Source organism: Achroia grisella, unplaced genomic scaffold (genome assembly GCF_030625045.1).
Source record: "Achroia grisella isolate CSIRO2021 unplaced genomic scaffold, CSIRO_AGI_Agris_v1 utg660, whole genome shotgun sequence".
Lineage (NCBI taxonomy): Eukaryota > Metazoa > Arthropoda > Insecta > Lepidoptera > Pyralidae > Achroia > Achroia grisella.
In genome coordinates, this window is record NW_026712984.1 from 8,442,134 (window position 1) to 8,465,536 (window position 23,403).

Here is a 23,403-nt window from a genome sequence, read left to right on the forward strand (position 1 = left end):
ATTCATATTCACAATAAATCAATATAATATCATATAAGCCAATAATCTATACGGGCAAACAAAAATATCATCAAACGGCCATACAATCAATCCTATATTAACATACAAAAAATATGGCAACAAAATTACGTAAAAATAAATAAACTATGGATTTTGTTAAACGTAAATATTCACAACAATATTAATTGATATCTAGAGTATCTGAGCATCAGATCGACTTGCAACCTGGAAAAATATCTTGATGAATTGTTCATCTTGACGACCTCGGTGGTCTAGCGGTCTTGCACACCGCTTTACGTCGAGGGTTCGATTCCTCGCACGGCACAAACATTTTGTATTCATGAGTATGATTGTTTGTATCGGTCTGAGTGTTTTCTATATATAATATGTATGTATTTACAAAAAAAAAATGTGTATTTGTATCAGTTATTTAGTACCCATAACACACGCTTTAGTTAGCTTAACTTGGGTCTAGATGGCGCTGTATAAATTGTCCTGAGTATATTATCATCCTGCACTGGTGCCCCGCCAGCGTATACCGTTAGCGCAGGCGAGTGCACCATTTCATTATCAATTGTTGTATAAAAAAAAACAGAAAATGCCTAACACAAATATAATTATTGAGTTAAAAAATCCATAGTTTCTTAAATTATTTATTTACATTTATTTAATATAATATTAAATCTATTTAAAATACTATTTCGGCACTTCAGTTTTAAGTAACTACTTACACGCAGGAATAATTTATTGGTAACTATACAATTATAAATGCAAACACATATACATTATTTGGAGCTATTCATAAGTTACGTCACACGATGTTCGACAAAGTGTGACATAGTGTGACATGGGTATAAGCGGTCCATTGTTTTTAAGACCACACGACGTGGGAGGACTTCGACAGAGTATGACATAGTGTGACAAGGAGTGTAAGTGTGACATAGTGTAACAAGGGATTAAGTGTTCAAATTTATGTAATTTCATTTTGATTAACAAATAAAAAGTCGATAATAATTCTATTTGTAACTAATTGTCAATATTAACTTAATCAGGTTTCCACTGAATTAATTTGAAAGTATATATGGTAGTTACATAATAAACAAATTAAAAGAAAATTGTCTGTCCGTTTGTTCTTGATTACCTCTGAAACGTCTAGACCGATTTCGACGGTACTTTAACTCGCAGTTAGCTAATATTATAAGGAGTAGCTTGACCACTTGTATTTTAATTCCACGCGTACAAACTCGCGAGTAATAGCTAGTGTTACAATGAATTATTCCTGCGTTGTTCTTATTATATCAACATTACATATAGGCACTAATTCCCTTCATTTTAAAACTATATTCACAATAAATGTAACATTAACATAGTCGAAATCGTTTAAACCGGATCAGAATATAATATTAAATACTTCGACGGCCTCGGTGTACTTCCGATGTTCGCGGGTTCGATTCCTCGCACGGCACAAACATTTGTATTCATGTGTACGATTGTTTGTATCGGTCTGGGTGTTTTCTATGTATTTACAAAAAAATATATTGTATTTGTATGAGTTGTCTAGTACCCATAAGACAAGCTTTAGCTAGCTTAACTTGGGTCTAGATGGCGCTGTGTGAATTGTCCTGAGATTATTATCTATCAAAATGGGTTGACACAGCATCAGCTGAGTCATCGAATACTTAGACTAGGGTAGGTGAACTAATGGCACGCGACACAATATTTTGGGCACGTCGGCGATCATAAAACTGTTTGAAGAAGCTGGCTCATGCTATTTCAACAATATTTCCACCTACCTATGCCTGCGAGTCATTATTTTCAGAGATGAATAACATTAAAAACTCGGTTAGAAACCGTTCGACAGATGAATCCAGTTCAGCATGCATTTTGCTAAAAGTAACATCGTACAAGCCTGACATAAATTATTTGTCATCCAACCTGCAGCAACAGAAGTCACACTAATTTTACAGTAATTTAATTTATGCGTGTAATGAAAACAATACAAAATGTACCTCTTTTGTTTACTTTATTTCATAGAGAGTTTTGATAGTATTTATTAGTAATAATCAGAAAATCAAAAATTTTGATGGCACGTCAATGACCCCATTACACATTTTTTGGAAAAAAAATGGCACGTTGATGCATAAAGGTTCGCCTACCCTGGCTAAGACGTTGACGAAAAAATATTAGTTATTTTTATTATATGGCAATATTTTTATACCACAGTATTTTGTACTCTTGCTAGACTTATCCGGCATTGTTTTCGACTTGACCAAAGACCACTTTATACTTCTTTACAATACTTAGTATATGCTATACATTTACAATCAACATTTTAAGCATCTCTATTGTTCCTGTAACTTTTGGCTGTGACACAATAGCCAAAGTCTTAATAAAATTAAAAAAAAAGTGAATTAATAAGATGTCCTATATAATACATATATACATACAGTGTTACACAGAGACTTCGTTGTCATCGTCGAGGTGTATGGAGTTGTCGTAGGCGGCTAGTTTGAGGAGAGTCTTCTTTATGCGCAACGCCGGGAGGCGAACCGATGGGTTCTGGTGCCAACACTCGCGCATTAGATTTGCTAGACCCACCATTGTCTGTGGAAATAAAGGAGTATCTACTTAATAAATTTATATTATTTTGTTCAATTCCGCTCGGGATAAGAAACATTTAATGCGGATATCTGACTACCGTTATGACTTTTCTATTGGGGTCACGGAGGTCCGAGGGTCTGAGTGAGAATAGCGAGGGTCTGGGGGTTCGGGGATGGCGAGGGTCAAAAGATCAGGGAGTAGCAGGGGTTCCGGGACTCGTGAATACAAAGATTCGTGAATAGCGGGGATCGGGGGAATGGGAAGGTTCAAAATTACCCGGATCCGGGAGTCTTGAAGGTCCAAAGATCCGGGAATATCAGGGATCCGGGGTCATGAGGGTCCAAATATCTGGGAGTAGTGGTGATCCGGGGTCATGATGGTCCAAATATCCAGAAGTAGCGGGAGTACGGGGGTCGTGAGGGTCCAAAGATTCGGGAGTAGCGGGGTCCGGGGTCATGAAGTTCCAAATATTCGGGAGTAGCGAGGGCCCAGGGGTCGTGAGGGTCCAAAAATTAGGCAGTAGCGGGAATCCGGACGTCGTGAACGTCCAAAGACCCGGGAGTAGCGGAGATCCGGGCGTCGTGAGGTTCCAAAGATTCTGAGCAACGGGGACTGGGGGTCGTGAGGGTCCCAACATCCGAGAGTAGCGGGGATCCGGAGGTGGTAAGGGTCCGAGGCGGGAGTAGCGATACTGACCGGGTGCGGGGAGTGCGGCGGGTGGGGGCGGGCGCCCCCGCAGACGACCTTGCGCACGTGGTGGGGGCGGGGGTCGGGCGCGAGCAGGTCGTAGTAGGGCGGGCGGTAGTCCCGCGCGGGCTCGGTGCGCCGGGTGACCTCCCACACGACCAGCGCCAGCGCGTACACGTCGCACTTCAGCAGCGACTCGAAGCACTCCAGGTCGATGCTGTAACCGTACACTCCGATACTGACACGTTAAAGACCGCACGCCCACCGGTGAGCCACTCCGCGACGACATTATAGACCCCCGTACCCACAGACGGGCACGAGACATATTTTGCCTGGGGACCGCTCGTACAGCTTATGGGCATGATTTAAATTTCAAAGTTAAAAAAAAAGTAGTCCATTCGCTGCTAGAAGATCTCTTCGAAGAAGAGATACTGCATATAGCGGCCTTAGTAAATTTATCATAAGACTTTACGTAATTAACAATTAAAAAAGAAGCCGATCCATATCTGAGATTAAGATTTTGCAATACGGTTTTTAATGTATTAATAACCAAGACAACAGATTTATACGATACACGCAACAATAAAACACAAAAATATTTAGTTTTAAAAACACCCAAAAACGTTTAAGAAGCAATTCAGGACTGAACGGTAAGAAATAATAACATAAATACAAAAAACTTAATTCGTGTGAGTGACTAAAATATCCTACATGAATAAGTAACTTGAACTTGAATTGGTTTCGAATCCGGCTCGAAGGACCATAGAGAATAAGTCTGCTGTGACACAGCCTGAAATGCTCTCATAATGTTTGATGTACAAATAACAAATTTCAGAATGGTTAGTAACTTGATGTACCTGTCGTCAAGTAGCTCGGGGCTCATGTACCGGGGGGTGCCCTGGCGGGGGTCGTCCCTGGAGGGCAGTTTGCGGCGCGTGGCCGCCAATCCAAGGTCTGCGATGGCGCACTCGCCGTTCACCTTCATCAGGATGTTTTTGCTCTTTATATCGCGATGCGCTATCGCCGGCTTGCCCTGCAAACATCGTTGTTCTTACTTACTTCCAATTTCAATAATACAATACAATTACATTATATTTCAATTTCAAATTCTCGTGTTTATGATGAGTTTCAGCTGTTTCATAGTTGTCATAGTTTTCCGAAACGGCTTAACCGACTTTTATGAAATTTGATATGTAGCGGTACTCGGTAGGCCTGAATAGTTATCTATTTCTAATACCCCTAACTAATAAGGGTTGAAGAACCCCAAAAAACATTATTTTTTGGGCAAAATTCTTTTTTTAATGTTAATGACATGAAAATACCACACAATGCTAGACTCACCCACTGCCACTTGGAAAGATACCCACCGAAATGTAGGCATGTCACGTGCGGTACTCACAACGTGGACAGTTGCCAATACCTCTACTACTGACCACCCCATCGTAGATAACAATCGTGAAAGTACTTTCACTTACTTGCGTGCCGTATATCTCTGTGTGCAGATGCAGCAGTCCATTGATGATGGACAGACATATCACCATCATCTGGTGGCGAGTCAACGTGTTCCTATTCAAGTGCTCGTACAACGACCCCAGCGGGTGAAAATGAGTTATCAACCATAGCTGCAACCAAATATGATACATTTTGCATTAATTTAAGATGATTATGAGATGAACTTCTTAGCATTCTATAGATTAACCGTGTGCTTGTCGGATTCAAAAGTTGGATAAGTTCCCGGGACCTGTAGGTCCCTTTGGCTACATATGTCAAGACTCAACTCCATAGCTCGTTTCTCTGCCTGCTCAGACAATTCTGGTGGGAACCTGCCAGTGCTGCTTTAGATACATGTTCTAGTATAGAACGCACTACAGTTTTAGACAATCGTCAATAAAAAAAATAAAAAGAAATATATATAAAAAACTTCTGCAAACATTTACGTATGTGGCAACCAGTAAAATCAGATATATACCTGAACATCTTGCAAGGGTTAATAATTGTTATAAAGAGAACCTTGAAGCGGTTTTCTTTATTACAATTATTAACCCTTGCAATCCATTGCGTAGTTTTAAAGATTTAACCATACATAGGGACGGACAGTCAGCGACAGCGACTTTGTTTTATCGTAATGAGATCTTGTTGGTTGCTCAAATAAATAAATATAGTTAGGGCCTTTTCGAAGATATTCAGCAGCGCTTGCTGTAGAGCTCGTGTTGTGTGGTGAGTGTGGTGAGTGTGGCGTGTGTGGTGGGTGTGGTGGTACCTGCGTGCAGCTGCCGCGGCTGGTCATGTCGCTGCCCACGTAGGCCAGCAGGTTGTCGTGCCTGAGGAGCGCGGTGCTGTACACCTCGGTCTCCCGCCTCCAGCGCGCCTCGTCTCGTGAGAAGTATATCCTGACGGCCACGCTGTCCGCGCACCACGCGCCTCGCCACACCTCCCCGTACCGGCCCTGGGGACAAACACACGCGTTAACCCAAATCTTACGCATATTTCAAAAACACAACCTTTTACTACGGCCATCCATCTGGCTCCCCGTTAACCCAAAATTTATGCATATTTAAAAGAACACAATCTTTTACTACGGCCAACACACCAGATAACATTTTGAGCGGAGAGCGTTTATTCTTAAAAGCTCAGCCTTGACCGATTGGATTTTCGGAGCCCGAGACACTAGTCTGCGAGGTCTCGAGGTACTTCCAGAGCTCCAGGCTGCCGTGGGAGTTACTCCTCTGGTCCTCCGCACCATGAGCGTCAGACCGGAGACCGAGTCCTGGTTTACGAGGTCAAGAAATACTCCCAGAGCTCCAGGCTGGCGTGGTGGTTACCTTGCCGACGCAGTGTAGGAGCGTGACCTGCTTGGCGAGCGTCCTCTGCACCATGAGCGGGAGGCCGGAGCCCGAGCCGCTGGTCTGCGAGGTCTCGAGGTACTCCCGCAGCGTGGAGTCTCCTGCCGCCACCGCACGCACTCCGCTCACTGATCCCTCTGCGCCTACACCTAACATTACATCCATTATATTACAACTGTCCCAACTTGACGACCTCGTTGGTCTAGCGGTCTAGCACACCGCTTTACGACCGATGGTCGCGGGTTCGATTCCTCGCACGGCACAAATTGCACATGAGTATAATTGTTTTTCAGTCTGGGTGTTTTTCTATATATAATATGTATTTACAAAAAAAATATCTATGTATAATATGTTATCTAGTACCCATAACACAAGCTTTGGCTGAGTTAACTTGGGTGTACATGACGCTGTGTGAATTGTCTTTAGATTATTATTATTATTCCTAACTTCCAAAAAAAATTCAAAAAGGAATAACCCCCGGCAGAATTATTATTATTATTTCTTGATCTAAATAAAAAAAAAGGTTTCAATATGGATTTTAATGAAACTTTACAGTAATATAGCTTATACATCAGAATAAATACCATTGCTGGAACGTCAAACCGTGATTAACCATCATGAGAAAAATCTGTTGCATGCAGTTTGAAAATTATGGGCGGTTAAGAAAATCCTAGAAAGTTGGTCAAGGTGTAACCAAGTTTCTGGTTATTGTGGTAAATTTTTATTATTTTTGTTCATTTAAACTTTGGAACCGTAAACCTAAGTAACGTTTATAGAACCACAGTCAAATAAACCAAGCACAATTGTGCTTTGAATTTGAATGAAACCAAAATTTGATGCCATATTAAATCATTACATACTATAAAACAAAGTCGCTGTCGCTGTCCGTCCCTATGTATGCTTAAATCTTTAAACCTATGCAACGGATTTTGTCGCGGTTTTTTTAATAGATAGAGTGATTCAAAAGGACGGTTTATATGTATAATACATGTACACCCGTGCGAAGCCGGGGTGATTAGCTAGTAAATAAATAAAATGTACCTTCATAGAACGCGCTGGTTATCTGTGGGCTGTATGAGAAATAGTTGGACTCGTTGCCCAGCTTGTGTTGTGTTGATCTTGATACTCGCAATCTGTGGAACATATAGTTTGACGGCCTCGTTGGTTTAGCGGTTTGGCAGACTCGCTATACTTACGATGGTCGCGGGTTCGATTCATCGCGCGCAAACATTCGTATTCATGAGTATGACTGTTTGTATTATTCTGGGTGTATTCTTTGTATTTATAAAAAAAATTAAGTATTTATATCAGTTGTCTAGTACCCATAACACAAGCTCTGCTTACCGTGAGACTAGATGGCACTGTGTTAATTGTTCAGGGTTATTTATTTATTGAATTTTAATTTGAATATCATAAAAAAAAACACTTATTTAAAATATTTAGCTGTTTGAAAGAAAAAAATGTTGGTTTGTAGCCTAATAGTGTAAAAAATATTATTTGTACGGAAACGACAAAAATGTATTTTTATGCTGTAGGACGACAGTAATGGAAACACTAGTATATATGTACATAATTTTAAATATATTTAAAAAATAATAACTAAACTAATATGTTAAAATAAAAGTTTCCGATTAAACAAATCGGTATCGCAGGTACACCACTACCCCGCTGTAGGTGGTAACATTATTTGGAAGTGACATTTACACCTGTCAATTTAGTCTCCGGAATTAAAAAACAGACTATAGTGTCACCCAATTTATACAGTAGATAGCTCCTAGGTTTTTTGGATTGCAACCGAATATGTTTTTAATGTAAAAAAATCACGTTCATAAGCGGCTAAAATGTCCTACATGAATAAATGATTTTTTAATTTGAATTTCTAAATTAATAGAGTATATAGCCGCTTACCTGTGGGTGCGCCGGAGCACGAATATGGCCATGGAGCCGATGGCGGCGACGACCAGCACCGACGCCACCACCCCGCCCCACAGGCCCCACCCCCCGGGGGGGAGGGGCTGCGCCGCCGCGCCCCCCGCACCCCCCACACCCCCCACACTGGCGGCGGCCAGCGCGGGGAAGCTGCCGTTGTTGCACATGTCGCCCCGGCAGCACGTTATGTGGAGCTGCCCGGCGTGCCGCTTGTGCGGACTGGAAACGATAAGTTTTAATGGCAGAGATCTTTGTGGAACTGTACTCATAAAAACCAGGGCCGTCTTTCACCTATTAGAGGCCCTGGGCACATTAGGACAATGCCCCTATGATCATAGTACTGTAATTCGACGACCTCGGTGGTCTAGCGGTCTAGCACACCGCTTTACAACCGATGGTCGCGGGTTCGATTCCTCGCACGGCACAAACATTTGTATTCATGAGTATGATTTTTGTATCGGTCTGGGTGTTTTCTATGTATAATATGTATTTATTTACAAAAAAAATATCTATTGTATTTGTATCAGTTGTCTAGTACCCATAACACAAGCTTTAGCTAGCTTAACTTGGGTCTAGATGGCGCTGTGTGAATTGTCCTGAGATTATTATTAATATAAGTTGGACACCATTCTCTGCAGTCAGACTCTCATCTGGACCGTTGTGCGTGCAGAGCCAGACTACTAGAGCAGCCAACCAAGCTGCTCCCAGAAGCGCAGAAATCTCCTGGTGTCTTCACAGGCTTCACGGAGCGACCTCACTGTTCCTAGGATTTGTTTTCGTTATGTGGCCATAGTAATAAAGCACTATTTTGTTAGAATATACAAAGTCATTTTTGAACATGACTCTTCAGAAATGTTTATAGGGATGGCCTACCTTCAAAACAAACCGGGCAAAAATAATTTTAAAAAGTCGTTATGTGATGAGGGTTTAAATTCTTGCTAGACATTTATAAAAAAATTTACAAAAACGAACAAATTGACCATAGTCGGTAAGCATTTATTAAGACTGATTTTCAGGCGAGAGTAGAGGAGCTATCGGTTACTGTGTGGTAATGGAGTAGGGACTAGACTTTTTTTTTATATCTTCAAAGACCGTCACCCCGCCGGAGGGAGGGCGGAGCGGTGTGTGAGACTTTTACTCATCAAAAACCACACGGTGTACCTACGAACGCCTATGCTGGAGCCAGGATATTCGCATGTGCATTTCGACTCCAGTCCGACAGCGACGGCCCGCCTTGTAGACATTGTAGGGCCCCATCTCGTTACGGTTAGGGCGACCTATTTCGCCCTACTCCATTGTGGAGGCATGTGGGTACACGCGCACGCCTCCGAGGCCATTGGATTGGAGGGCTGCCTAAGTAAGGACTAGACTGGACTAGGGGGGCCCATTCCATTGCGGGGCCCTAGGCACATGCACGTGGGTAAAAGCTAGTAGTTCTAGAAACAGTAGGTCAAAATCCAGTACACTCGACGATGTCGTCGTTAAACGAAAAGTAAGAGCAGTAAATCTCTAGCATCTCAGGTAGTACTGCCGAGTTCATCACCAAATTCATTTTTCATCTCACCAATAGAAATCTCCACTATCACAAAGATACTCAATGATAAAAGTGCTCTTTATATTTAACCCTAGATTCAACAGGTGTTGTGTTCAACAACAAAAATCATTTAATATACGGTTAAATACTGACCAACTCCCAGCACCTGCACTTGTAAAACTATTGAAAACACGTCATCTATAAATTATTTTAGGCATAGTCTTGGACGAGAAGCTTACTTTCAAAAGGCACGTTGATTCGGTGCATCCGCGTGAGTGCTGCATGCAGCGCTGCGTCGCTACTCACCCCTGGTTGTGGTTGGTGCGGCACGTGAACTGGTACTGGTCGGAGCGCTGCATGCAGCGCTGCGTCGCTACTCACCCCTGGTTGTGGTTGGTGCAGCACGTGAACTGGTACTGGTCGGAGCGCTGTATGCAGCGCTGCGTCGCTACTCACCCCTGGTTGTGGTTGGTGCAGCACGTGAACTGGTACTGGTCGGAGCGCTGCATGCAGCGCTGCGTCGCTACTCACCCCTGGTTGTGGTTGGTGCAGCACGTGAACTGGTACTGGTCGGAGCGCTGCACGCAGCGCTGCGTCGCTACTCACCCCTGGTTGTGGTTGGTGCGGCACGTGAACTGGTAGTGGTCGGAGCGCTGCGTGCAGCCGCGTGAGTGCTGCAGGGCTCCGTCTGCGGCTCGCACCGTCGCCTTGAAGCAGTACAGCGCGTTCGAGCACGTGCGCTCTTCGTCATCGTCGCAGTCCTCGTGCTCGCACTGGTGGCATTTGTACCTGCACGACCACATTACTCAATCATTGAAAATCGATCGTGTACGAGCGCTGTTGCTGGTCTGATAACTATGACTGATTTATTTTGTTACTCAACTAACTATTTATTTATTTTTCTTATTTCTTGCTCGATCTTATTGTGCTTCTGAAGTAAGTAAGTGAGTACGTCATTTATTCGCATTACAGACAGATATGCACATATCAATAAAGGTCCAGTGACAGTAGTAGGCTGCGATGTAATAAGCCAATATTTATACTCATGAATTTTATCTTTGCTCCATAGTCAGAACCTGTACAGCATTTGCATTGAGCAATCATACTCATGAATACAAATATTTATACGATGCTAGGAATCGAACCTGCTATAATCGGAATGAAAGTGGCGTGCTACCAGAGCAGGGTGAAATTGGATTGTTAGTAATGTGGAGTGATGATCTTATTGCTAGCAATGTACCATGTCAGATTAACCTCCATCAACGGTTCCCTTGGAAACCATCGTGATAAATTCTTGGTGATTTTGTCACGATGTGCTAACTGACCTGATCTCATGCTCATCTTATCATCCTCCACTGGTGCCTCGCCAGTGTATACCGTCAGCGCAGGAGGGTGCAACATTTCATTATCCTACTAATATTATAAATGCGAAAGTAACTCTGTGTCTGTCTGTCTCGCTTTTACACCAAAAACTACTGCATCGATTTAAATAAAATGTGGTATACAGATAGTCTAGACCCTGAGAAAGGACATAGGCTACTTTTTAATGCGAAGAAAGGGTTGTAAGGGGTTGAAAGGGGAGATGAAGGGTTGTATGGAAGTATCGTCATTTTTAAAGCTAGAAGTTTGAAACTTATTTTTTAAACTTTTCACTATCAATATGACATTCAAAGTTTGTACGAATTTTACCCTTAATAATAAAATAAAATAGGGGATGTAATAGAAATGCCTCATTCGTCCGCAAGGAATCTTGCGAACGGAGTCGCGGGCGTAGTTAGTCATCTATAAAAAAACCTACCAGAGCATGAACACTGTCAGACTTAATACTTAATAATAATTTTGACGACCTCGGTGGTCTAGCGGTCAAGCACACCGCTTTACGTCCGATGGTCGCGGGTTCGATTCCTCGCACGGCACAAACATTTGTATTCATGAGTATGATTGTTTGTATCGGTCTGGGTGTTTTCTATGTATAATGTATGTATGTAAAAAAAAAAAAAATCTATGTATATGTATCAGTTATCTAGTACCCATAACACAAGCTCTAGCTAGCTTAACTTGGGTCTAGATGGTTCTGTGTGAATTGTCCTGAGATTATTATTATTATAATTACCTTTTTCGAAACTTTCTCATCCTATGGTTGCAGCCAAAAACATATTGTTAATATTAGTATTCACAAACAAACATAATTAGGGGCCGTACAAGTATTACGTGAGCAGATTTATTACAATTATTTACCCCCATCCCCCTTGTCAGCAAACGTAAGCAAAGCTCTCACCCCCTCCCCATGATTACGTAAACATTTGTCAATTAATGTATTGGTTCTAGCAAAGACAATGAGGGGTGCCATGCGTGTAAAAAAGTAAATTACTGCCGGTGACGTGATCATCATCTACACTCCCCCCCCCACCCCCCATGTCATCCAAAATAAGCAAAGTATATTGCTTAAGTAATACTTGAATGGCCCCTTACATGGTGTTACAGATTTTTTTAAATATATCATCCAATAAAAACTAACATCTCAGCAACATATCAGAGAGTACATCCAAACAAAAAAATAAAATTGGAGCGTCTGTTTGTAATATTGAAATAACCGATTTTTACTACATCCATATGAATATAAATACGGTACATACACAAAAATAATATTTTTTACAATTTTTGTCTGTCTGTCTGTTTGTTCCGGCTAATCTCTGAAATGGCTGGACCGATTTTTATGGGACTTTTTTTGGCAGGTAGCTGATGTAATAAGGAGTAACGTAGACTACTTTTATTTTAGAAAAATAAAGTTAAATTCCACGCGGACGAAGTCGCGAGTACAGCTAGTACAAAATAAGTGCGTGCTCTCACTTTGCGAACATAAATAGGTTCCATCCTGTATAAATATCTTTAATAAAAATGGTATCCAATACATGCTTTAAGACTGCTGGTTACCTGGGCTGCTGCACCATCATCTGATCAATGGACATAGGTTCATCCACATGTTGTACTTCTGTAGACTCGGTGATTGGTGACGAGTCATCATCCAAGCTGTCCACATTCACATTCAAATTCAAATGCAAATCTTCCACAAGACCTGGTAAACCTGGAAATAACATAAATTACAAATTTACATCTTTATTACATAGTATAAAACAAAGTTGCTGTCTGTCCATCCCTCATTATCATCTGCTTCTTTCTTATTCTATTTATTTGTGGTTGTCATAATATGTTTTTATCTTCGATTCATCTCTGTTCACAGTCATCTTGTTATTTACTCCCTTTCTTACCATATCACCTTTCACACAGTCCATCCATCTCATTTTCGACCTTCCTCTGCCCTTGTAACAAACCACATTCATATGTTACACTTTCCTTGAAATAATATCTTCATTCCTACACATTACACGCAACGGCGGATCCAGGGGGGGTCATGAGGGTCATGACCCCCCTGAGCCCAAGACTTAGGTGGACCATTAATTGAATGTAATGATTTTATTTATATATTTTGTCACCATACAGATTTTGTTAATATTTTTAAGTACAGTACATTAATAAAATACCTACTTATTACTTGTATCTATTGTTATCAAAATTAAATTATAAGTTGTTAGCTTGACCATGACTATGTGACCCCCTCCTGGCACCAAAGCTGGATCCGCCCTTGATTACACGTCCTTACGACAATAGATGATTACTCTTCAACCTGTCCGTACCAGTGCCACTTTCATACTTCCTCTAATATATTCATTCTTTATCTTATTCATTCTTGTCACAGCACACATCCACCTCAACATTTGGCCAAAAACAAACCAAGCAGTTTAGAAAGTCATATATCTTCTAGATTATATTCTTACGAAAACAATAAAGTAGGTTATCGAAATATTATCTATACTACATACATATAAATAAAATTGTAGTGTCTGTTTGTAATATTGAAATAAACGTTTTTTACTACATGCATATGAATATAAAAACGGTACATACACAAAAATAACATTTTTTACTATTTTTGAATGTCTGTCTGTCTGTTCCGGCTAATCTCTGAAATGGCTGGACCTATTTTTATGGGAGGTTGCTGATGTAATAGAGAGTAACTTAGGCTACTTTTATTTTAGAAAAATTCTTTTATTTTAGATAAATATAGTAATTTCTACGCGGACGAAGTCCGGAGTACAGCTAGTAAACAATATATTCAAACCTGAGTTTTGAAAGTTCGATTTTAATATATGTAAAATAATAAAAATACAGAATACTTACACAGATTAGTTACTCTGTGGATATTAAAATGTTACAAATGGTTAAAATTACAGTGAATTCTACTATTATTATGAAATAAAGTAACAATAAACAACTGCCTAGAATATTGTATTTTAATGACAATTTTACTAAGTACCGATTAAATTAATAGTGGATTGTCAAAAGAATGTATTAAATACACGTGAAATAGCTGAAACATACTACATTAACTGAAAAACATTAGAAATAATGAAATATTCAAAGGAGGAAGCTATTTGAATACTCGTGTATAGAGAATTAGAAGGTTGTTGTAACTTTGACTTTTAGTATATAATAGAACACTGTGATATTATGAATATAAATTAGAGTTAAATCTTACCGCTACTAGAATTTATTAATAAAAATGTGAACAAATATCGTAATATGACAGCGTCCGCCATTCTTCGTTCATCATAACAACAATGCACTCTGGAAATCAAATTTAGAATTATTTATTTTAATTTTAAATATATTAAGAAAAACTTACAATATATATTGTTTTATAATTATGTATTACTTTATACTCGAATTATAAAATTACTAAAGGATATCTTGTGTATGTATAAAATATAATCATATTTTATTACAAACACTAAAGCATTACAATCCGTTTCCTTTTTGTCTATGGAAACATATTTTTCCTCTATAATACATGACTCTATGTATACAGTTCGGATACATTGCGTCACGTCACCGCATTCTTATATTCATTTATTGTTACATTAGTATAGTTGATAGTGATATGTATAAAAAAAATATGTCAATATAAAATTCCTTTAAAACCCAAAGGAAGTTTTAATTGACATATTTTTTTTTAATTTAAATTCCAATATGATGTCCTCGTCTTTACAACAAAAAAATATTTAAAAATATTTTTAATAGGTTTAGTACTTAATATTATTTGTTTATTAAGAATATTATAGAGTATCAAACGAATGGTAATTAAATAAAAAAATATTAAAAAGTACAATCTGAAACCAAAAATTATTTTACTTAAATCCATGTCTACAATGGTACTCTTTGGAATGTATCCAAATGTATCCAATTTTGAATAGAATAAGAAGTAGCGGTTTCCTTTTGTTTCTGTTTAATTTTTAGTTAAACAACTTGTTTAATATTTTCATTATTTCCTCTTTCTCTGTTCTATTCATTTGTATGTTATAATTTTTAGAACTTTCCTTCATCACTTTCTAAATTACTGAGTGATAGAGTGATAAAATGCCACGGACAAAACGACCGGTAAAAAAACAAGAGAAATCAGATGTAGAAGATGAGGCACTTAAGAAGTTAAATAAATTAGGTAAGTACACCCTAATTCTACTACTTTTTGATTTAAAATCGTCAGGTACAATGTAGTCTATACATATATAGACACCTTAAGAAGTCTCTGTTTCTAAAAATGTGACTTAAAGTGCTTTTAAACACTTAAAAAAACATAGTTACGTTCAAGCGTATTTTTTGTTTGTTACCATATCCTGTAGTTTACTGCCATATCTCACGCTGCAAACAGGAACATAACTTGTACTAAGCAAGTCGCATGGCGACACAGATACTAGCACGAGTTTGTACAAACTGTGTCAGCAAAATATAGACTAGCTGTGCCCGCGGTTTACCCGCGTTATTTTGCAATATAAAATATATAGCCTGTGTTATTCGGGTGCATGAGCTATATTAGTGTAGTTTCATCAAAATCCATTCAGTAGTTTTTGTGTGAAAGAGTAACAAGCGGACACTCACATTCTTCCGGGCTGCGATGATGATGATGATGATGACTCACAAACTTGCATTTATAATGTTATTAAGATATGTAAACAAAGCACTGTGTGTCACCATGGAAAACAAGATACTCATTTATAAAACCATAATAAAGCCCATCTGAACATATAGCATTCAGTTAAGGGGTTCAGTATTCCAAAGTTTTCATGTCGTTCCCTAAAAACCATTGTTATAAATCAATAATAATTTACCAGGATGGGCTGACTGAGCTGACCTGATGCTCATCTTATTAGGCCACTCTAGTATTATGTTAGCACTGTAGGGAGGTTTGTTTTGCTTATTTTGGATGACACGGGGGGTAGGCGAGTCTAGATGATGATTACATCATCACTAGTTATTTACTTTTTTATAGAAACGGCAACCCTCACATTGGTTTTCCCAAAAAAACAATATATTAATTGAAAAATGTTTGGTCTATGTGTGTGTGTGAAGTAAACACATGAACACAATACGAATAGAAAGTATTATATTTATACCACAGCATTCTTTAAACAAAGATCTGCAATTTAGGTTATGTATGCATGGGGGAGGGGGTAAGAGTATTGGTGACAAGGGCGATGGGGGGGTAAATAATTGTAATTTGTAATAAATCTGCTTACGTAATATTTGAACAGACCCTAATATAATGTTAGTGGGGGGTAGGGACTTGTTAGTAATGTGGCCTGATGACTTCATTACTATCAGTGTCGGGTTGACCTCCACACAGTTTCCCCTGGAAACCATAGTAAATGCCTGGTGAATTTACCACATGTTTTTGCATGAAAGAATAACAAACATCCATCAATACTCACAAACTTTCCCATTTATAATTTATTTTATTTCCACACTTATCTACTTTCACAGGTCTTAGCCTAACAGAATAGTGCAACAAACTATATTTTTTATTAATTAATTGGAACTTATAAGAAATAAAGCAATAGTTGTGAACTCATTCAGAGAACAAGGAAATAAATCTATTTGCTCCATTATATGGTTTAATGTACGCAGTGCTCTTGTGGCCGGTGCTTTGCCTAGTAAGTGCTCTATGTGTCACAGCCAGCAGTTGTGGTCTATGACACCATACATGTTTATCCGGAACACAGAACTCCACACAACTCAACACCTGGCTGTTGTTAACTTTACCCCTAATCAATTAAATAAGATTATGAATGTTAAATTAGATTTGCTTCCTATCTCGACCAAGTCAGTATATATTAATTATTATGTTAACAGTAATGGACCAAAAGAAAATGATTGACAATCGCATAAACTTGGAATTGAAGGCTTTGGACATTGCATTCAAGATACTGCTCGGTTCTATTGACTCTACGCAGCTGCAGAAGACTGTTGGACAATTGGTGAGTTCTTTTTTTTTAGAGCAATGATAGATGGTGATGATGAATGATGGTGGTGGCAATCTACCTATACCAGGACTTCAGACGCTTGGAAAATAACTTTATTTTTCTAAATTAAAAGAATTATTCTAAAATAAAAGTATCCTAAGTTACTCTTTATTACATCAGCTATCTGTCAATAAAAGTCCTGTCAAAATCGGTCCAGCCATTCCAGAGATTAGTCGGAACAAACTGACAGACAGACAAAAATTGTAAAAAATGTTATTTTGGTGTATGTACCATATTTATATTCATATGCATGTAGTAAAAACAGTTATTTCAATATTACAAATAGATACTCTAATTTTATTTATATGTAATAGAAATTAATATTTTACGTGTGGACCATCAGGATGTTTGCTATTCCATTTATATAGAAAAAAGATCGACGGCCTCGTTGGTCTAGCGGTTTAGTATACCGATTTACTTAAATTAAACAAGCATATGGCTAAACTAGGCCTGTGCACGACAAGAATCTGCAGATTCTGCCAAACTGAAGAGGAAACGCCGCTTCACATCCTATGTTGTTGTAGCCCACTCATGCATAAACGAAATATCTCCTTTGGAAAGTTTACACTCTCCTGAGGGGATAAAAACCATCGCTCCTAAGAATATCCTTCAATTCTTGTCCCTGACGGGTCTAGGTAGCGAACTCTGAAAAAGGGCGATAACAATAAATCTATGTAGGTCGCAGTGCTACAGGTGCTACAAACAGCTACCAAGAGCCCAAACAATCCAATAAAAAAAAATAAAAAAATACCGATTTACTTCCAATGGCCGCGGGTTCGATTCCTCGCAAACATTTGTATTTATGAGTATGATTGTTTTTGTTATGATCGGCCTGGGTGTTTTCTATGTATATTCTGTATGTATTTACAAAAAAAATATCTAAGCATTTATTTATTTGTCCAGTACCCATAACACAAGCTCTGCTTACCGTGGGACTAGATGGCGCTGTGTTAATTGTCCTGGGTTATTTATTTATTTATATCAGTTGTCTAGTACCCATAACACAAGCTCTGCTTACCGTGGGACTAGATGGCGCTGTGTCAATTGTCCAGATTTATTTATTATTGTTATGTAAAAAATGAATTTCAGAAATCTGAACTGTACATCAACGAAACGGCGACCACGCGGAAGACCAGAAACTCTACCCGCTCGGCTTCACAAGATGATGGTATACCACTTTTCATCATCATTATCTAAACCTTTATCTTCTATCTGCCTTACCTTAACACAAGGGTAAATCATTACTAATTACTAGCAATCTTTTGTTAATAACTATATCTTTAATTTATTTCTTTTAAAGTTTTTTTTTAAGTTGTATTTTATGTTGGGATAAAAAGGACTTGTATCCAGAGCCGTAAAATATTAAATAAAAAAAAAACTATATCTTTTACCACGACTATTCTACACGTGTTTAGTATTACAGCTTTTTGGAGAAGTATGAAAGTAAGTAGGTGAAGTTGTAATATCTTGAGGCTAGTGTGTAGGGATGTTGGGATGACACATGTAGACGAGATAATATTATTATTATTAAATTTATCACTAAAAATAATGTATGTATAATATGTGAATGCAATTAACAAAACTAAACTCTGTCAATTAGTATAGTGTCCAGGCATAAATTGTAGTGAGTTGATACTAAACACTAGTTATTTTTAAATATGTTTAATATATTATTTCTATTATTAATCGGGTCTTAACACGAAATAATATTATGGCAAATGAAGTTATTTAAATCTCGACGTTACGTCGTTACGACGTACGACGTTACGTCACGGTTAACTAAAATTATTCTTGTTAAGACACGGTTAATAATATAAATAAACAAGAGTTATATTAAAACTAAATTTAATCATTTGAAATGAGCTGAATCTTAATTAAATTAATAATTAAAATTTATTATACACATATTTGACGACCTCGGTGGTCTAGCGATCTAGCACACCGCTTTACCGATTGTCGCGGGTTCGATTCCTCGCACGGCACAAACATTTGTTTTCATGAGTATGATTGTTTGTATCGGTCCGGATGTTTTCTATGTATAATATGTATGTATTTACAAAAAACAATATCTATGTATATGTATCAGTTATCTAGTACCATATAAAACAATCAATTTCAGCTAATTATAACGTTGTATGCTAATCTAGATGGCGCTGTAAAGACATGGTTAATAATATAAATCCAAGAGTTATATTAAAACTAAATTTAATATTATTATATTATTAATAATAAAAAAAATATATAACATATAAATAAAAAAATATATATAAAACTTTTGCAAACATTTGTGCATGCCTTGGTAATAAAAGTAATGAAGTCAATATATCTGAACTCCTCAAAGGGGTTAATAATTGTAATTTCCTTGTGTGTCTTGATGGTAGCTCAAATAAATAAATCGAGCTTCCGATAGTGCGTGAAAGAACGTATAGAGGTGCTAACGCTGCCTCTATGCTCTTCCATTAAAAAAAAAACAATCAGCTTCCATACATTTAGTTCTAACATTGTACCCTATATTATAATTGGGATTACCAACTGGTCTATTCTTCACTCATGAATCATTACGTTCTGAACTAACATCACCGTCATGTTTCCACTAACCGGGCGCTTTCTGGGGCAGGCTACCTCACTGAGAACTCGTCGCAGGGCTCCGGGGACAAGGCCAAGAAATTCGGTAAGTGTCTGCTTGATGCGACGTAATCTATGCATATATTACGTCACGTTAATTTATTGACGTCACACGCTTACATGTTTATGACGTAATGTGACATATATTACGTCACGCTAATGTGACAAAGTGTGACAAAAGGGGGTGAAGGGTCCTTCACGTGACGTCACATTCCAATCTTACATGTTTTTGACGTAATTAGGGCCTATTCATATATTACGTCACGCGTTAATGTGACAAAGTGTGACAAAAGGGGGTGAAGAGTCCTTCACGTGACGTCACATTCCAATCTTACATGTTTTGACGTAATTAGGGGCTATTCATATATTACGTCACGCGTTAATGTGACATAGTGTGACAAAAGGGAGTTAAGGGTCCTTCACGTGACGTCACATTCCAAAATCTTACATGTTTTTTATTTAATTAGGGACCATCTATATATTACATCACGCGTTAATGTGACATAGTGTGACAAAAGAGGGTTAAGGGTCCTTCACGTGACGTCACATTTCAAAATCAGACATGTTTTTTATGGATGATAATGGAATCATGCCTCAGCCTGAGCTAATGATTGACGCTGGCGAGGCACCAGTGGAGGACGATAAGATGAGCATGAGGTCAAGTCAGATAGCTCATCTTGACAACTTCACCAGGAATTTATCACGATGGTTTCCAGGAAAAACCGCGTGGAGGTCAAACTGACATGGTACATTGCAAGCAAATGGTCATCAGACCACATTACTAACATTTCCCTCCCCCCTGTTGCAATAACAGAGGTTGCGTTAAGATTCTCTACTCTTTCTAAATCTGTGGGGTTCGATTCCTCGCACGGCACAAACATTTTATTTATGACCACGATTGTTTGTATCTTTAATTTATTTTTATGCAAATAGAAATACATTTTACTCAATAAACCGTGTTTATATCGTTGATTTGTACTTAATACAAGCTGTGGTGTATGTCACCGTACAGTTAGCATTTCACCCAGCTCCGCGTCCATACAACGCCCACACCATTTCCCCTTCAGTACACCAAATACTCACAAACAAGCATCAGTCCACGCTCAATCATCATGTACTCAATAAAACAAGTTGGAAAGTAGCCCGGACTTATCATTTATACATCATAGCATCCAGATTGTGTGGGTAACAGCAGACTCATACATCTTTATTCTCATACACAAGCTCTGCTTAGCTTGGGACTAGATGGCGCTGTGCGAGTTTTCTTTGGTTCGTCATTGCCTTGACTTAACTTTTCTTCTTACATTGATCGGCCTATATCTAAGCTTACCTTACTTTTATACATCTTTTAAATACTTTCCTTAAGATATGGTTCTCGCTCCTTCTCCTGGGTTATTGATATTATAATTAATAAGAGTGTTCATCATCAGCAACCCCGGCCAGCTGGAGTAGCCGACGCTCGCGGTCCGCGGATGCGTCTAGCCGGAAGCCACCGGCGACCAGTTACAACACACAGCGCCGCCGCAGCCGTTCCGTGTACCGCACACCCGCCTACCACAAGAACGCGCCCGTCAACTTCCCGCCCATCACGCCCAAGGTGAGCTACCACAAGGACGTATCCGTTAACTTCCCGCCCATCACGCCCAAGGTGAGCTATCATAGGAACACGCCCGTCAACTTCCCGCCCATCACGCCCAAGGTGAGCTACCACAAGGACGTATCCGTTAACTTCCCGCCCATCACGCCCAAGGTGAGCTACCACAAGGACGTATCTGTTAACTTCCCGCCCATCACGCCCAAGGTGAGCTACCACAAGGACGTATCCGTTAACTTCCCGCCCATCACGCCCAAGGTGAGCTACCACAAGGACGTATCCGTTAACTTCCCGCCTATCACGCCCAAGGTGAGCTACCACAAGGACGTATCCGTTAACTTCCCGCCCATCACGCCCAAGGTGAGCTACCACAAGAACGCGCGCGTAATACTTCTCGCCCATCACGCCCAAGGTGAGCTACTACAAGGACGCGCCCGTTATTTTCCCGCCCATCACGCCCAAGGTGCTGCTGAAGAACATTCATACAATGATAGTGTTATTTGATATTATTATAGCATAATTCAAATTCAAATTCAAAAATAATTTATTCATATAGGACATTTTAGCCGCTTAGTCAAATCTTTTTCATTTTAATTTAAATTTTTTCCATACCGTCCAGTTCGGTATATAGATTCGAGAATTGAGAAGAATTGGCAAGAAACTCAATTGAATTACATTTTTTATTTACAATGTATTTTGAATTTATATAGGGGTCTATGTCAAATATTAAATGAAAATCCCGTGCATGAACAACTATTGCCATGCACACTCGTCATTCAAGTAATCGTTTAGTGAGTAGGCTTTGCTCAGTAAATGTGACATTTTAGCCGCTTATAAACGTCAAATTTTTTATAGATCTAAGATACTGAGATTATAAGATTCTGAGACTAAAGTAAATTAGATATTTAATAATTGTATTTGTATGGTGCAGGTGACTCCCCACACGCCGCTGACCGTGCTGCGTCAGCCGCGACACGGAGAGATGGTAGTCTCCATGTCAGGCTCCCCCGTCATGGTCCCCGCATGTTACGCGTGAGTGTTACATGTTACATTATACATTGGAGAAATGGTGTCACTGCTTTACTTACGATGGTCGCGGGTTCAATTCCTTGCCAATACAAACTTTTATTTTCATGAGTATGATTGCTTGTGTCGGTCTGGGTAATTTATTTTACTTTATTCCACTATTTTATTCTCTACCAGCTTACCATTGGGTACAAACAGATGGTCGCGGTTTCGATTCATCGCACGGCACAAACATTTGTATTCATGAGTATCGGTCTGGGTGTTTTCTATGTATAATATGTATGTATTTACATAAAAAAATATCTAGAAATAGAAATAGAAATAATCTTTATTCAAATAAACTCATTACAAGCACTTTTGAATAGTCATATTTTGATTCTACCACTCATTCGGAATGCAGATTCATCACAAGAAGAATGAGCAAGAAACTTGTGTGTTGCTCTTTTTAATAGATGTTTTTTTTATATAAATAATTACAGTGTAACAAGTAAGAGGCATGCGATAATCAATATAGAAATCGCTACGCACTCATTATTAGTGTAATCAGATAATATTGTCAGTGCTATGTATTTAAAATTTTTCAAAACTAAAACAAAAACATTATTATCGTTAACGAATTCTTCAATTTTATAGTAAGCTTTTTTGCAAAGGAAGTGTTTTATTTGACATTTAACTTAACTTTTTACTTTCTTTCTTTTTAGATTTATAACAGACTCAGGTATTTTATTGTAAAACCTTACACAATTGCCATAAAACGAATTACTTACTTTAGCCAAACGACATTTAGGTAAAATCTATGTATATGCATCAGTTATCTAGTACCCATAACACAAGCTTTAGTTAGCTTAACTTGGGACTAGATGGCGCTGTGTGAATTGTGCTGAGATTATTAATAAAAAAAATTGTTGCAGAATGCAACCGGACGAGAAGGCCAACTGCAACATCCTTCTGCAGGACGGCACCATGCTGTCTCTGCAGCCGAAGCAGCTGCGCCAGTCGCAGGCATACATACCGTTCGCACTGATGGACTCGCAAGTGCTCAACCAACTCAAGACTTTGAAAGACAATTTGGATAAAGTCGTCAAACTCGGCGAGAAGGCCATGAAATAGGAAAAAATACACATGTAGTCTGACGAGAAGGTACTGATG

The 23,403-nt window shown here is 38.8% G+C and overlaps 2 protein-coding genes across 3 annotated transcripts; one reads left to right on the top strand and one right to left on the bottom strand.

Annotated features, from left to right (window-relative positions):
• Positions 1-2,388: 2,388 nt before the first annotated feature.
• Positions 2,389-14,285, bottom strand: LOC131849882 (activin receptor type-1-like). Its single transcript, XM_059200022.1, has 12 exons — positions 14,192-14,285; positions 12,529-12,679; positions 11,708-11,728; positions 10,201-10,383; positions 8,040-8,279; positions 7,173-7,264; positions 6,111-6,280; positions 5,549-5,734; positions 4,764-4,910; positions 4,146-4,321; positions 3,298-3,505; positions 2,389-2,604 (listed from the first exon to the last, which is right to left on the bottom strand). The coding sequence occupies exons 1-12, from the start codon at positions 14,250-14,252 to the stop codon at positions 2,452-2,454; spliced, it is 1,788 nt and encodes a 595-aa protein (XP_059056005.1). The 5' UTR covers positions 14,253-14,285; the 3' UTR covers positions 2,389-2,451.
• Positions 14,286-14,898: 613 nt separating this feature from the next.
• Positions 14,899-23,403, top strand: LOC131849880 (uncharacterized). Of its 2 annotated transcripts, XM_059200019.1 has the most exons (7): positions 14,899-15,151; positions 16,840-16,964; positions 18,099-18,177; positions 19,627-19,680; positions 21,065-21,231; positions 22,160-22,260; positions 23,166-23,403. In XM_059200019.1, the coding sequence occupies exons 1-7, from the start codon at positions 15,070-15,072 to the stop codon at positions 23,362-23,364; spliced, it is 807 nt and encodes a 268-aa protein (XP_059056002.1). In that variant the 5' UTR covers positions 14,899-15,069; the 3' UTR covers positions 23,365-23,403. The 2 variants fall into 2 exon arrangements, with proteins under 2 accessions (XP_059056002.1, XP_059056003.1); XM_059200020.1 differs by lacking the exon at positions 19,627-19,680.